We start from the raw sequence: 15376 nt of genomic DNA on the forward strand, positions 1-15376 counted from the left end.
TGGTGAAGTACTTGGTTTGTTGTTTTTGCTGGCGCTAGTTATTGCTTGAGAGTTATTTTTAGTTAGACTATTATGTCTGATTCTGGTTCTAGTGGTATCCGGTTTTGCAGCAAAGGCTGCAAACCAGGCTTGTTAAGCTTAGTCTAGATCCGCACACTTCGTGCTTTTCATGCAGGGGCAAAAATGTTCTGCTGATTTGACTTGTAACGAGTGTGAACTTCTAACTAACTGTCTGACTGGAGTGCTTTGGGGAAGTACATGAAGAAGCTAGAAAGAGATAGGATTAGGAAGGCCTCTTCTAGGTCTTCGAGGTCAGGAGGTAGTCAAGAGGTTTTTGTAAATCCTATTATCCCTGCTCCCCCTGTAGTTCCTGTAGTTTTACCTACCCCGGACACCGTTTCTCCCAATCCTGATACCGTGTCAGTCCTTAATGCGTTTATGTCTTCCATGCAGAAAATGGGGGACAATTTGCAGCGGTTAGTAGACCGCAGTGATAATGCAAGTGTTGTGCCTTGTGTAAGTGTTGTGGAGGAGGTAGCTTCTCGGCCCATTCACGCTCCCAGGTCTAGGCCCCTGTCAGGCTCCCAGGTTCCAGGGAGAAGGCATGCCGAAAGCCGAAAGGAGGTGAGTGGGACCTGCTCCCGAGTAGTTGCCCCCTCAAGCAGTCCTGTTGCCGCTTCCCAGGCTGCTGGCCCTCACCACCGAAAAGGTGAGGAGCGGAGAGTGTCGAGTGGATCCAGTTGGAGTTCCTCCCGCCTAGAGGTTGGCGTTTTTTGACTCTTCTAGACCTTTGAAGAGGTCTCGTCTGCTTTCTCCATTGAAGATTCCTAAGAAGAAGGCTCTTCTGGAGGATCCTTCCCCCTCCTGTAGCTTTTGGGCAGAACCGAGAGGCTTTCTTCGTCGGACTCGTCTCATTCGTTATCGGGCGGATCCTCCCTATCAGACGATTACATCTGAGAGGCCTGCTCCTTTGGCGCCAGCGACTCCTGTGACTCCTGTTCCTGTGGCGCCTGCTCCAGCATTCGATGAACCTCAACAGCTTGTGATTGACGGAATTAACGCCCGTTTGGACTCGATTTTACAACTTTTGTCTAAAAATCAAGTCTCTTCTTTGGCTCCTCCTAACGATGCCAGCGGCGCCCACCACACCGCCTCGTTCTTTCGCCCGGTAGCGCCGCCGCTTGCGCCTCCGTTGGCGCCACCTTTGGCTGCTGTGCCGATTGCGCCTCCTTTGGCGCCTCCTGTGATACCAGCGGCGCCCGCCTCGACGACTATGTCTGCCGCTCCGGTAGCGCCGCCGCTTGCGCCTTCATTGACGCCTCCTGTCGTTGTGGTAACGACGGCTCCGCCTTTGGCGCCACCTTCGGTTGCTGTATCAACTGCGCCTCCTTTGGCGCCTCCGATGGCTCCTCAACAGGCTCAAACTCTTTCGGTGACACAGCAAGAATATGTCACTAGCCTTCCAGCCCCCGCTCGTGTAACTCAAGTCTCAGTTCAAGGAGACTTGGATGAAGATGTTGTCCAGCTGGACTTATCCCCAATTTCTGACGAACTCCTCTCGGGCTTAGAGGAGCAGTGTAAGGAGGAGAAGTCTCCGCAACTCTCTTCCTACAAGAAGCTCTTGAAGTTCTTTATTGAGAACTTCCTGATGCGTTCTCGCCTGCGGCTCCTCCGTCTCCTGGGTCCCAGTACAAGAGGGACAAGGCTTCTGTTTCTTCTTCGGACTTTACCAAACTTGTCCTGTCCGTCTCGGCGAAGAAAGGCCTTAAGAAGATGGATGCTTGGCTGGCCGAGAAGAGGGAAATTGGAAAGAACGTCTTCTGTCTTCCCCCTCCTCGTCGTTCCTTCCGTAACCGGAGTTGGTATGAGACTGGGGAAATGTTTTCCCTGGGTGTGGCTGCCTCCGCACAGGGGGACTTCTCCAGTCTCATGGATGCCACTAGGAGGACCGCACTTAATTCTGGAGAAGGTCTTCTTTACGTCCTCCGAACTGGATCAAGTTTTCAAGAGCGTGTTTCGGACTCTTGAAATTGTGAGCTTCCTGGACTGGGCGATTGCGGCCTTAGCCAGGAAGATTAAGGATTTTAATCTTCCTTCCGAGCTCTTGGATGATGTGGTAGGAGTAGTGGATTGCATGGATAGGGGCATCTGCGACGGTGCAGTAGAACTGGCCTCTTTATTTACGACAGGGGTTCTCAAAAAGAGGCAACTTTGGTGCTCCTTCCTAGCAAAAGGTGTTTCTTCAAGCCAGAAGTCGGCTCTCTTGTTTTCTCCTTTAAACAAGGCTCATCTGTTTCCGCAAGAGTTAGTTGCTGCAATTTCCCAGGCATTAGCCCAGAAGTCAACCCAGGATCTTTTGTCGCAGTCTGCCAAGAAAGCGAAGAGACCTGTGCTTTCTACCGCTTCTGTGCGCGGTGTTTCGTCCCCCGCTTTCTCGTATGGACAGTATAAAGGAAGACCCTCTAAACGTGTTTTTGGCAGGGCCAGAGGAAAAGGCAAAGCCACGCCTAGAACCTCGACGGCCCCAGAGAAGAAATGAACCTTTGTCCTCCATTCAGCTGTAGGAGCCAGACTGCAAAGGTTCTGGCAAGAGTGGCAACAGATCTCGGCAGACCCTTGGGCGATCCAAGTTTTAAAAGAAGGATATGCCATCCCCTTCCTTTCCAAACCTCCTTTAGTGGAGGCTCCAGTTTCTTTACAGGCGTGCTCGCACAACTCCATGAAAACTAGACGCCTTCGCTCAGAAGTCCGAGCCATGCTGGAGAAGGAAGCGATAGAACAGCTTCATGCCCCTCTATCTCCAGGTTTCTACAATCGTCTGTTCCTGGTTACGAAAGCATCAGGGGGATGGAGACCCGTCCTGGACGTGAGTGCGTTGAATGTCTTCGTTCAGAAGACAAAATTCTCCATGGAGACAACTCAGTCGGTCTTGGCGTCTTTACATCAGGGGGATTGGATGGTTTCGATAGACCTCCAAGACGCTTATTTTCACGTCCCGATACACCCAGCTTCAAGGAAGTTCCTGAGGTTCGTCTTGAGGGACAGGTTTATCAGTTCCGTTCCTCTGCTTCGGTCTGTCGACAGCCCCGCAAGTTTTCACAAGGATCCTGTTGTCAGTAGCCAGACATCTTCACCTGGAAGGAATTCGAGTTTCCATGTACCTCGACGATTGGCTGCTCAAAGCTGCTTCGAGGGAGAGCTGTTTGGAGGACCTATCAAAGACTCTTCAATTAACGAAGTCTCTAGGCCTCATTATCAACGAGAAGAAGTCTTGCCTTACTCCCAGTCAGCAGATTGTCTATTTGGGAGTGAGTCTGGACTCTCAGACTTTTCAGGCTTTTCTGTCCAACCAACGGATAGCCTCATGCCTGCAGAAGATCGACGACTTTCTGCAGAGGAAGATTTGTTCATGAACGAATGGATGAGCCTCGTGGGAACCTTAACTTCAGTGGAGAAGTTTGTAAAACTGGGGCGCTTAAACCTGAGACCACTGCAGTTTTACCTGCAAGAGAAGTGGCCCAGGAAACAGTTCCTGACTCCTTCACATTCGCCATTTCGGAAAAGATAAAGGAGTGCCTCCGTTGGTGGAGGTCAGAAGGAAGGCTGTCACAAGGACTTCCTCTTCAGCTTCCGAACCCAGACCTAACTCTTTTTTCCGGGTCGCCGGACAAGGGCTGGGGAGCGACTATGGGGACAAAAGAAGTTTCGGGCCAGTGGCAAAGAGAAGAGAGAAACTGGCATATCAATCGAAAAGGAACTAAAAGCGGTTCACTTAGCCCTGTTAGCCTTTCAAAAAGAAGTGGAAGGCAAATGCGTCTTGGTCCAGGCGGACAACACGACCGCTCTGGCATACATTCGAAACAGGGGGCACTCACTCGTGGTCCCTCTACGAGACCTCGAGGAGCTTCTAGTTTGGACGGAGGAGATCGGGACCAGACTAGTAACGAGATTCATTCAAGGGGAGAAAAATGTAGCAGCGGACCTTCTCAGCAGAAAGAACCAGGTCCTATCCAACGAGTGGACTTTACATCCCCTAGTTTGCAAGGAGCTTTGGAAGATATGGGGACGCCGCCTCTCATAGATCTCTTTGCAACCGACAAAACGACTTTGCTGCCCCCTTTACTGCTCTCCAGTTCCAGACAACAAAGCGGTTTTCGTGGATGCAATGTTCATGGACTGGTCGGACCTGGACCTGTATGCCTTTCCCCGTTCAAGATCCTGCGGCAAGTAATCTCGAAGTTCTCAAGCCATCGAAACGTAAGGATGACTCTGGTGGCTCCATTCTGGCCGTCCAGGAGTGGTTCCCGGACCTTCTAAACCTACTGTCAGACTTTCCGAGACTTCTGCCAGAGAGACCAGATTTACTCAGACAGCCGCACTTTCAGAGGTTCCACCAAAACTTGTCCGCTCTTCATCTTGTCGCCTGCAGACTGTCAGGAGACTCATCAGAAAGAGAGGCTTTTTCAAGAGAGGCTTCGAAGCTATCGCGAAGCCAAGAAGAGAATCCTCCGACAATGTTTACCAGGCGAAGTGGACACAGTTTAGGTCCTGGTGTCGAAGAGAAGGCGTGTCTTCTTCTTCGACGTCTATAGCCAGATGGCCGATTTTCTCTTGTTCCTCCACAGAGAGAAAAAGCTTGCTGTACCTACCATTAAAGGGTATAGAGCCATGTTAGCTTCGGTCTTTCGACATAGGGGTCTTGAAGTGTCTTTGAGTCAAGACCTTTCAGATCTGATTAGATCATTTAATACGTCAAAGAGAGACCAGAAGAGACCAGTGGCGTGGAATCTTGACGTAGTGCTGAGATGGTTACGGTCTCAGTCCTTTGAACCGATGGCTAAACATCTCCTTGAAGGATCTCACGAAAAAGACTCTTTTTTTGGTAGCTCTGGCTACGGCCAGGAGAGTAAGTGAGCTACATGCGATTGACAAAAGAGTAGGCTTTGCTAAGGGGAAGGCAGTATGTATGTCTACTCTGGTTTCTTAGCCAAGAACGAAGACCCGTCTAGACCTTGGCCAAGAGAGTTCAAAAATTAAGGACCTTTCCCAATTGGTCGGTCCCGAAGAACCCGAAAGGTACCTCTGCCCTGTGAGAGCTCTCAAGTTCTACGTTCAGAGAACGAAGAAGCTCAGAGGTCCCAATGACCACCTCTGGTGCTCGGTTAGAGATCCTTCTAGGCCTCTCTCTAAGAATGCCCTTTCTTTCTTTTTGAGAAGCCTGATAAAAGAAGCTCATGAGCAGTGTGCTGACTCGGAGATGAGTATTCTTAAGGTAAAAGTCGCACGAGATTAGAGCGGTTTCGACTTCTGTAGCCTTTAGCAGAAACTTATCTGTGAAGGACTTGGTTAAGTCCACCTTTTGGAGATGCAAGTCAGTGTTTGCATCGCATTATTTAGTGGACGTGCAAACTGTTTTCGAAGAGTGCAGTACGCTGGGGCCCTTTATTGCGACTGACACGGTGTTGGGGAGGTGAAAAGGAGTCCGCTCCTTAACTAACATTTTCACCTTGGTGTTGGGGTTGTTGTTTTTTTGAAGGTTGCCTGGAGATACATGATGTGTTAGTATCTTCCAGTTTTTAATCTTTGGTATTGGTTTTATGGTAATGTTAGGTGATCCCTCGTTTTGTTGTTCGTTGTACTGCGCCTGATCAAGGGCATCAGACTTGTCCGCACGCAGCCATGTTCTCTACGGCAGGTACTGTTTTTATTGTGTCCGACACACGGATCCCTTTATATCCTCTCGGCACAATATAAAGGCCAGCAGACTACAGAGGCAGTAACCACTGAGTCAGCTACCTTTAAAGGTAAGGAACCTATGTCTAACTTGTTGCAAGTAGATAATTCCAAGAATTTTATTAGCTGCCAGTGCCCCACCTCCTCAAGGTGCCAATCAGCTATATGTAACTACCGGGTAAGTTGTATAGTGAAAATGAAATTTTATGATAAAATAACGTTTCACTTATACTTACCCGGTAGTTACATAATCATAACCCTCCCTCCTCCCCTCACCTGGGCAGTTGGGCAAAAACTTATGACGCGTGTTCTTGGGACGGTTCCCTAATCCCGATAGAGGCGGGGGTAGAGGATCACCTTTGTAACGATAGCGCTTTTGCGAAATTTGAATACTGCCGTGACGCCAAAGACGACAGCTATATGTAACTACCGGTAAGTATAAGTGAAACGTTATTTTATCATAAAAATTTCATTTTTAGGCTGCATACTGAATTTTATTTGGAGAACCAGAATCCTTTTACTGTATGGAAGATAATGCTAGAAGAATAATTTTCATGTCCTCTTCTAGCTAAAGTTAATCACCCACATAGGAAGCAATTGTGCAAGATGAAAGATAGCTTTTGTGTTTGATGAAAAGATGAATACTGTAGTGAGTTTGAGAAACATTGGATCAAGGAGTTTCTGGGATTTTCTGTAGGTCTTTAAGTTGACAGAAGTTTAGGGGCTGACTATAGACTTGATTCTTCTCAGACATTTGTTTGCTATTTTTTACTTATTAGAAAGGAGATTTATTGTCTTCACAAGAATGAATCATGCTTACTTTTTAGGGGCTGGCTCTAGACTTGATTCTTCTCAGACATTTGTTTGCTATTTTTTACTTATTAGCAAGGAGATTTATTGTCTTCATAAGAACGAATCATGCTTATTTGTATGTATGTAGCCATATGTTTTTTAATAAAAGCCCACATTTTGACTACAATGATCCATTATATGCTTACTTTTAAGAAAGTTATCCCAGAAGATAGCTGGATTGCTGTTGAGTATTGACACCAGTGTGAGAACTGCTCAACTGACATCGGAATTGTTTACAAAAAACCCATTTAATGCTTTTGACCCATTTTATGGTCACTAAAGCATTCAAGACATTTGCAGTCCCTTGTAAGATAAAGGAAGAAAACAGCATCAATAAACCAACAGCGCTGCACATATGTGGATGGATTTTCAGGTCTCAGCAGCAGGAGTCACCCAATCTCATGGATGGAGTTTGTTCATTCTTCAGATTTCATCCCAGACTCAAGTCTCTGGTTAAAAGGGTGGATCACAGAGCTCATGGTCATCCTTGTGTGTATGGGGGATTCATGTTGATGAAGTTATTTAGGTATGTCCACTCATATCTCAGATGAGGTATCACAGAGATGCAAGACAGTGAAGGCCTGGATTTTCTCTTCTCTTCACTAGACATCCTACTCACTGTTTGATATCCAGGAACTCCATTTCTTGTTTTAAAAAAGGTAACCTTCATGGTGATGTTTATGTCAAACATTTTCCATGTATCCATGGAACTCAATAGCATCAAGACCTGCCTCATGTGCATAATGAATTAACGGAAATGCTCCTGCAGTGTCCCATGCCAGAAAGGCAACTTTTAGACCCCAATTTTAGTCAACCCCAATTTTATTCAACCCCAATTTTATTCACATCACTGAACAAGCATTTAGTCCGTTGGGCTTGATCAAATCTTAAATATTTGAAAACCAATAAAGCATTCTAGACAAAAGATGCAATATATGCAGCAGCTGTCATTGCCATGTAGTAACTGTTGACAGATATATTAGTGAATGTTAGTGACATTGTGGATTTTTGCTTTGATCATGTTGTGGCAAAGAGTTAAAGAATTTTTTATGTTAACTGGCAGCATCCCAGAGTTTTAAATATTTCTTTTTAGCTAGTGGATGACAGTATTCAACTTCTTGCAGTTACAGTTAGATACTTATATATACTGTATATAGATATGATATTTGAACTGAAAGGTTGTTAGTTTATTGTGATTTCATAATTACAGACACCACCCTACTTACAAACGAGTTACATTATGGATGGCTGTTTGTATGTTGAATTGTTTGTGAGTTGGTTACTGTACTTTTCATGCCTATTTAAGTACAGTATGATATAAAATCAATACAGTACTGTACATTATTTCATCCTAAAACAATACACTGTACATACGTACTGTACGTACAGAATAGGAACGCAAAACAAAATTTGAACTTAAGGGTGGCAAAGGGGGAGCATTCTGAACGTAGTTTTAATTTTCCATGCCATTTGTTTGTACTATCTCTGAATGTTTGTTAGTTGAATGTGTTAATAGGTAGGGTGGTGTCTATATATAAATTGTTTTTATTTTCCACTTGTGAATTCAGATGTTTTATTTATTTTTTATTTTTTTTTAGACTAGTCATGAACAAAATCTATGTGGAAAGTTTGTGTTATATGTCTGCTATTAACAAAAAGTGAAGAAACTGTAGTGTCCCATCATGTTTTGCTTAAAATACTTCTTTCATTCCAGAACCTTGTATTTGGATTGATTATATGTCAGAACCAGCTTATTTCCTTGGTGCGCATGAAAAAGTTCCTGCTTCATCCAGCGGACCTACATCTTCTTTTTAATCTTGTGAATGCTACAGAATCCCTCAAGACAAGTGAAAATTGGATGCCTATTTGCTTACCAAAGTTTGATCCAAAGTGAGTGAGTTATTTTAGCAGTTTATTCTCTCTCTCTCTCTCTCTCTCTCTCTCTCTCTCTCTCTCTCTCTCTCTCTCTCTCTCTCTCTCTCTCTCTCTCTGCATAATCACAACTTTTTCTGGACAATGGAAATGGCTCTCTCTCTCTCTCTCTCTCTCTCTCTCTCTCTCTCTCTCTCTCTCTCTCTCTCTCTCTCTCTCTCTCTCTCTCTCTCTCTGCATAATCAGAACTTTTTCTGGACAATGGAAATGGCTCTCTTGGGGATTGCATTTCAGTTTTTGATAACTGAATAACTGTGATTTTATAAAATATACAGTACTGTAGTTTGTTGCTGAATGCCTTTTTCTTTTCAGTGGATATTTGTATGGCCATGTTTCATATCTTGCTGATGATTGTGAGGCGTGCTTATTGTTGTTAACTGTTGACAAAGAGCAGTTCTTCACCTTGTCAGAAGCTAAGCAGAAGATTGTTGATGTAAGTAAGAAAATGATAACCTTTAGGCTGTCTAGTTATCTTACTGACTCTTGTGAAACACTGATGTAATGTAGTGGTGATTGTCCCCAGGATCACTGAATTATTACTAAATTTTTTGCGTATCATAATAGCATTTCAATGCTTTGAACTGGTCATGTTATTTCTGCAATGGTTTCAACCCAACTGGATGTCATTGTCATTTTTGTTTTCGTACAAAGTAAGATCACCTTGGGGATGAAAGACTTGGATCCAGATGCACAACTCAAGAATTATTAATCCACCAGATGTTATCATAAATCTGAAAACAAGAATAACTCGAACACCCTCGAGATGAGCATTATTTGTCCTGTAGTTACAATCATAAATCTAAAATAAAGGGGCTAGCCATCATTAGAGGAATCTCACAAAGGATAACCTAAGCTGGCCATTTAGTCAACAGTTGCCATACCATCTGTCCTTACTAAACGCAAAGCCATTTTAGTTTTGCTGTTTGTAGTATAAAAACTTGGCTTATCAAGTATCATTTGTTTCTTTGCACTTGCCATTAGTAAACACTTGTTTGCATAATATTTTTATATATGTAACTTACCCAGTAATTACCTAGCTAAGAGTTTCTAACTCGACGGCAGCTTCAATTTTGAAATTTGTGGTAGTGATAGTTTTCTGTTTACGTAGTTGACTAACCCCACCCACTTTCAGGGTGAGAGAGAGAAACAACTAAGCCAAGAGCTTCATTTTTGTTTCTGCCGGCTTGACAGCGACACTGTTAAGAAGCAGCTTGATTTTGGCTTGAAAGTCTTACCTTTTAGTGATGTATTTTCGGCTCGGTAGCCTTCAGATTTGTATTGCTTGATTGATTTATATTGTACTCCTCCTGATTTTGACTTGTTTTACTAGGAGATTGACTCATTTTCATTTGACTCTGTTTGGTAGTAATTATGTCAGATTCTAGCGCATCGAGTATTAGGTATTGTAGCAGAGGTTGCAATACTCGTTTGACCAAGGCATGTTACGACTCACACACCCTTTGTACAACATGCAGAGGACAAATTTGTTCAATTGACTTGACTTGTGAGGAATGCTGTGAATGGGACAGAGGAAAGTGGAAGACATTAACTTCTCACCTAGAAAAATTAGAAAGGGATCATAAGAGAAAAGCAGCTGCTAGAGCTGAGGTTAAATTAGCTATTCTAGACGTAACTCAGGAATCTAGTGAGATTAATATTTCTTCTCTCCCTTCTCCTGCCAAAGTAATTCCTCCTACTTCCAGCCCTCCTCCTGCACCACCAATCTCCGCTCGTGGTTCTCTCGCTCCCGAACCAGATGGCTACGCCAGTCTCGAATCAAAATTCAATAAGAAGTTTGATGTTCTTGCTAACACAGTGGCACAGTTGAGTGATTTAATGCGTGTCCTTGTGGACAAATTTAGTGTAAAGTGTTCTAGTGATGTGTTTGTGGAGGTGGCGGCTACCCGTTCCACCGACGCTCGTAGGCAAAGGTCACTGCCATACTTCCCCAACCCGGGAGGAGGCATACTAGAGACCCAAGGAAGGTAGGTGGGGTCTGCCCACAGATAATCGCCCCCTCAGTCGCATCTGTGTCAACCAAAGGCAGCTGTTGGAAAGGTGTGCCTAGTGCTCATGATCTCTCGTCCAGTTTGGGAGGTTCTAGCCCTTCTCACGGGCGCCAGTGGAGAATCTAGAACAAATCTCGCCCGTTGAAAAGGGGAGCGCCTCCCAGGGACATGTCCTCTCAGTGTTCTGGCAAGAGGTTCAGGGAATGATCCAGTAGTCTGCAGCCATCATGCAGCAAATGGGACAGCCCCGAACGTTTTTCTCAATCAGCAGCTACCAGACCATCATCTGTGTCCAGCAAGAGGACTTGTTCTTCAGCCAATAGGAAACCTTCTCGCGATAGTTCATGCTCATCTTTCGAGCGCCCGTCTGGGGTCAAGGACGCCTCTTTAGTGACCGAGGGCTCTTTAGCGTCTGAGTGCCCATTGACTGCCAAGCGGCCAGTAGAGACCGAGCATTCACTAGTAGCTGAGCGCCCAGCAGTACACCCTCCTCACTTGGCGCCAGAGAACCTTTCAGCACCAATTTACTCTCCTTCGGTCGAGCGCCAGGATTGGTTGATGCCCGCTCCTGTTTTATGGACTTCCTCTTCGAAACACCAGTATTCTTCACCTACTTATTTGATCACTACTTCATCTACTCCAAGATTGGACCCTTCCACGGCAACATTGCAGAAGCAGTTAGACAATATTTTGGGTATTCTTAAGAAGTTGACTTCTGCTTCAGTAGCGCCTGAAGATCCCGCATTGTCCCCTCTCTCATCGGAGGAGGAAGAGTTAGGACAGGACTCCACCCTATTGGCTTATGCTGCCTTATTGAATTATTTACTGGGTAATTTTTCAGATTTCTTTGCTCTGGCAGCCCCTTCTTCTCCGGCTTCCTCATTTATGATGAGTGACTTACCCTGGGATTCGTCAAGATTTCCCAAAGTGGTTCTATCTTCTTCATCTAAGAAGGCTATGAGAGAAGTGGAGCTCTGGCTCTCAGAGAAAAGACTCCAGGGCAAGGCATGCTTTAGTGTTCTGCCTTCTCACCTTTTGGCCAGGAGATATAAGTCATATGCGACTGGAGTGGCCCCCCTCCCTGGGAGTGGCTGCCTCCTCCCAGGGGGACTTCTCTGGCCTCATAGATTCTGCCCATAGGTTGGCTTTTGCTTTGGCAAAGACCATGTTCTCTGCGTTGGAGTTTGATCATTTGCTCAAGAACATGTTCAAGGCGTTTGAAGTGTTTAGTTTTCTAGATTGGACTGTAGGGGCCCTGGCAAAGAAGATCAGAGATCCGGATCTGCCTCAGAATATTGCTGCTGACTGGAGGAGTGTTCTCTCTTTTGCTGATAAAGCAATTCGAGATGGTTCTTTCGAGATTTCCTCCTTGTGTGCTATGGGGATTCTGAAGAAGTGGGAACTCTGGATTTCGTTTGTATCTAAGGGTGTCACTCCATCGCATAAATCAGCTCTTCTCTTCTCGTCCTTGGATAATACACACCTTTTCCCAGCAGCAACGGTAGAAGAAGTGGCTTCTCACCTTCATAAGAAGTCTATACAAGACCTTCTCTCACAGTCTACAAGGCGTCTGAGAGAGTGGAAACCCCCTTTCAAGTCATCTTCTCCTCTTCAGCCCCAACCCTTTTGAGGAGGCAGACAGAGAGCACAATCAAGACCGTGGACTTCTATACATTTTGCCCCGCATGCAGCCAAGAGACCCTCCACCAGAACTACAACCTGCAAGTGAATCTTCAGTCCTTCATGCACCCGTGGGAGCCAGACTCCAATTTTTTTGGGGAAGTTGGAGAATCAGAGGAGCAGATCAATGGATGATAGAAGTATTAAGGGAAGAGTATTCTATCCCCTTCAAAGAGAAACCTCCCTATCCAGCTCTCCTGTCAAATTGACGGCGTACTCCCTAGGATCAACGAAGTATTTAGCCCTCTCAGGAGAAGCGTCGTCTCTCCTCAAGAAGAAGGTGATAGAAGTGGTGGAGAATACCGAGTCCAGGGGTTTTTACAGCAGGCTTTTTGTAGTACCAAAAGCCACAGGAGGATGGGGACCGACACTTGATGTGAACGGTCCGAATGTTTACGTAGAGAAAACAAAGTTTCATATGGAAACAGTCCAGTCTGTCTTATCATCCATTCGTTGAGGGGACTAGATGATTTCTCTTGATATGAAAGACACTTACATCGACATTCCCATCCAACAAGACTCAAGGAAGTACCTGAGATTCGTTCATGGAAATCAAGTTTTGCAGTTTTGAGAGCTATGTTTTGGCCTGTCAACAGCACCACAGGTGTTCACCCAAGTTCTCGCCCCATTGGCCAATTGGCTTCACTTCCTGGAAGTGAACATTTCCCTATGCTGTATTTGGACGACTGGTTAATACCCTCGCCCACGAGAGAGAGGTGCGTGGAGGACCTTTTGACTCAGGATCTAGGTTTCCTATTGAACCTTCAAAAATCCCAACTGACTCCTTCTCAACAGATTCTATATTTGGGGATGAAGATTGACTCTCAGAATTTTCAGGCTTCTCCCTCCTCCAGAAGAATAGAAACCTGCCTCAAAAAAGTCAATCTTTTCCTTTCCCTGCAGAAGTGTTCAGCCACTCAATGGATGAGTCTCCTGGGCACTCTTTCGTTGATCGAACAGTTTGTGAGGTTGGGAAGGCTGCATATGAGACCTCTACAGTTTTTTTAAGAGTCAGTTGGGGTCGCAGGATAAATCAGGACTTATGCATTTTCCAAATAACGTAAGAGATAAAGGAGGACCTGTGCTGGTGGAACAAAGCAAGCAGACTTTTGGAGGGAAAGTCTCTTTCGGTAGTGAATCCCGACCTAGATTTCTTCTCCGACGTGTTGGACATAGGTTGGGGAACTCTCCTAGAGGGAAAAGAAGTTTCAGGAGTTTGGTCCCAACAAGAGAAGGCTCTGCATATAAACATCAAAGAAACTAACTAAAAGCTATCCATTTGGGACTGCAAGATTTCGCAAGGGAAGTACTGTGCTCGACAAAGTAATTATGGTGCATGCGGACAACACAACAGCCTTAGCTTACGTAAGACTGCCAGAAGTATCCTTCTTTGGGCAGAGCAGAACCGAACCCAGCTGTTGACCCAGTTCATTCAGGGGAAGTGCAACATATTGGCAGACGAACTCAGTCATCGCAAACAAATTCTCCTGACAGAGTGGACTCTGGACTGTCGAGTATGCTCCGACCTGTGGAAGTTGTGGGGAGAACCAACGGTAGATTTGTTCGCAACACAGAAAAACCACTGTCTTCCCCAGTTCTGCTCACCGTTTCCGGACCCACGAGCCGGAGTGACAAATGCAATGATGCAAAATTGGTCAGGACTGGATGTGTAGGCCTTCCCTCCGTTCGGGATGATGAGGGACATTCTAAAGAAGCACCAGGATGACTTTGATAGCTCCCTTCTGGCCGAGGAAAGAGTGGTTCCTGGAGCTCCTCAAACTACTAGTAGACTTCCCACGCCTTCTTCCAACAATCCTAAGTCTACTCAGACAACCCCATTACAGGAAATTTTATCAGGACACATCAACTCTGGCCCTGACAGTTTCGACTGTCCGCAAACTCTTGCGAGTGAAAGGCTTTTCAAGAGCTGTGGCAGAAGCTACAGTAGCTGCCAAAAGGAATTTCCGCTTAAGAAAATTGAGAGAAAAAAACATTTTATGCAAAAGTAAATATTCATGAAAAATCAAATAATAAAGTAATTATAATAAAATTCAGAGTTAACACTCACCAACCCCTACCCTAATACTTGGTGGGCATGCCACGACGTTTGCGCATCTCCTGAAGTCGCTTGGGGACAGAATCTGCCAACGTCTGTAGGAGCGTGTCGTCAAGGTCGTCTCAGGCTCGCTGTAACTCAGCAGACAACTTCTCATTGGAAGACATATCCTCGTTCTGTAACTTCCTTTTGATAATTGCCCATAAATTTTCTATGGGCGAAATGTCAGGAGAATTCCCTGGCTAGTCGAGAATAAAGTCAATACCGCAATCTTTCAGCCAATTAATGTTTTGCTTCGCGGTATGCGCTGTAGCTCCATCTTGCTGAAAAATGGAGGTCTGGCTGCATTCAAACGAATTCTCTAAGTAATCATTCAGTATCGTGAAATATGAATCTTCGTTAACGGTCTTATTCATGGGTAAAAACACTAGAGAACCTTTACCCCCATACCCAAAACAACCCCATACCATAACATACTGCGGGAACTTAACATTCGTGACGAGGTACTTATGGTTAAGTGGGTCTGACATCGCCTTCTGCCAAACACGCTTCCCCTTCATATTAGCAACAAAGAACGAAGCCTCATCACTCCATAGCATTTTCCTCCATTTGCTGATATCCCAGTCTGTGTACGAACGTGCAAAAACAACTCTGTCCTTCTTTTGCTTGGCTGTGATCTGTGGCTTCCTACGAGCCTTCACTTTCGAGTACTTCAAATCTTTTTTCAACTGCCTTTGAACAGTTCAGACAGAGGCTCCAGCAACTGCCTCAGGATTAGCAGCCTTAAGTTGTTGTGCTGTAAGGGTCGGATTAGTCTCTATGTCCCTTGCCAACACCCTCAAACCCCTCTCACTGATGATGGGGGGGTCTCCCCGGGATGGTGTCTGCCTTGGGTACCTCCTTACCGCCAATCTTGCGGTGCTTTTTCAAAATGTTTCACATTGTTCTTGGTTTCACACCAGTCTTTGCATTTATTACACCAGTTTTATAACCTTCCTCATGAAGCTGGACCACTCTAGCACGATTTTCAAGTGAAGTATAACCGGTAGACATATTATGAATACATAGCACTGAACCCCAAAAAATGCAAAGGTGTTATTCAACCCGGCACAAA

At 45.2% G+C, this 15376-nt stretch overlaps 1 protein-coding gene across 1 annotated transcript in view; it reads left to right on the forward strand.

The window, feature by feature from the left end:
- Positions 1-15376, forward strand: part of Mon1 (vacuolar fusion protein MON1 homolog) — a 116673-nt gene that overhangs the window by 63071 nt on the left and 38226 nt on the right. Inside the window, exons 5-6 of the mRNA XM_067134253.1 lie at positions 8300-8475; positions 8830-8950. Of these exons, the coding sequence (XP_066990354.1) occupies positions 8300-8475; positions 8830-8950 (297 nt within the window). The remainder of the gene's footprint in view (positions 1-8299; positions 8476-8829; positions 8951-15376) is intronic.

Source organism: Macrobrachium rosenbergii, chromosome 3, assembly GCF_040412425.1.
Source record: "Macrobrachium rosenbergii isolate ZJJX-2024 chromosome 3, ASM4041242v1, whole genome shotgun sequence".
NCBI classification, from domain to species: Eukaryota; Metazoa; Arthropoda; class Malacostraca; order Decapoda; family Palaemonidae; genus Macrobrachium; species Macrobrachium rosenbergii.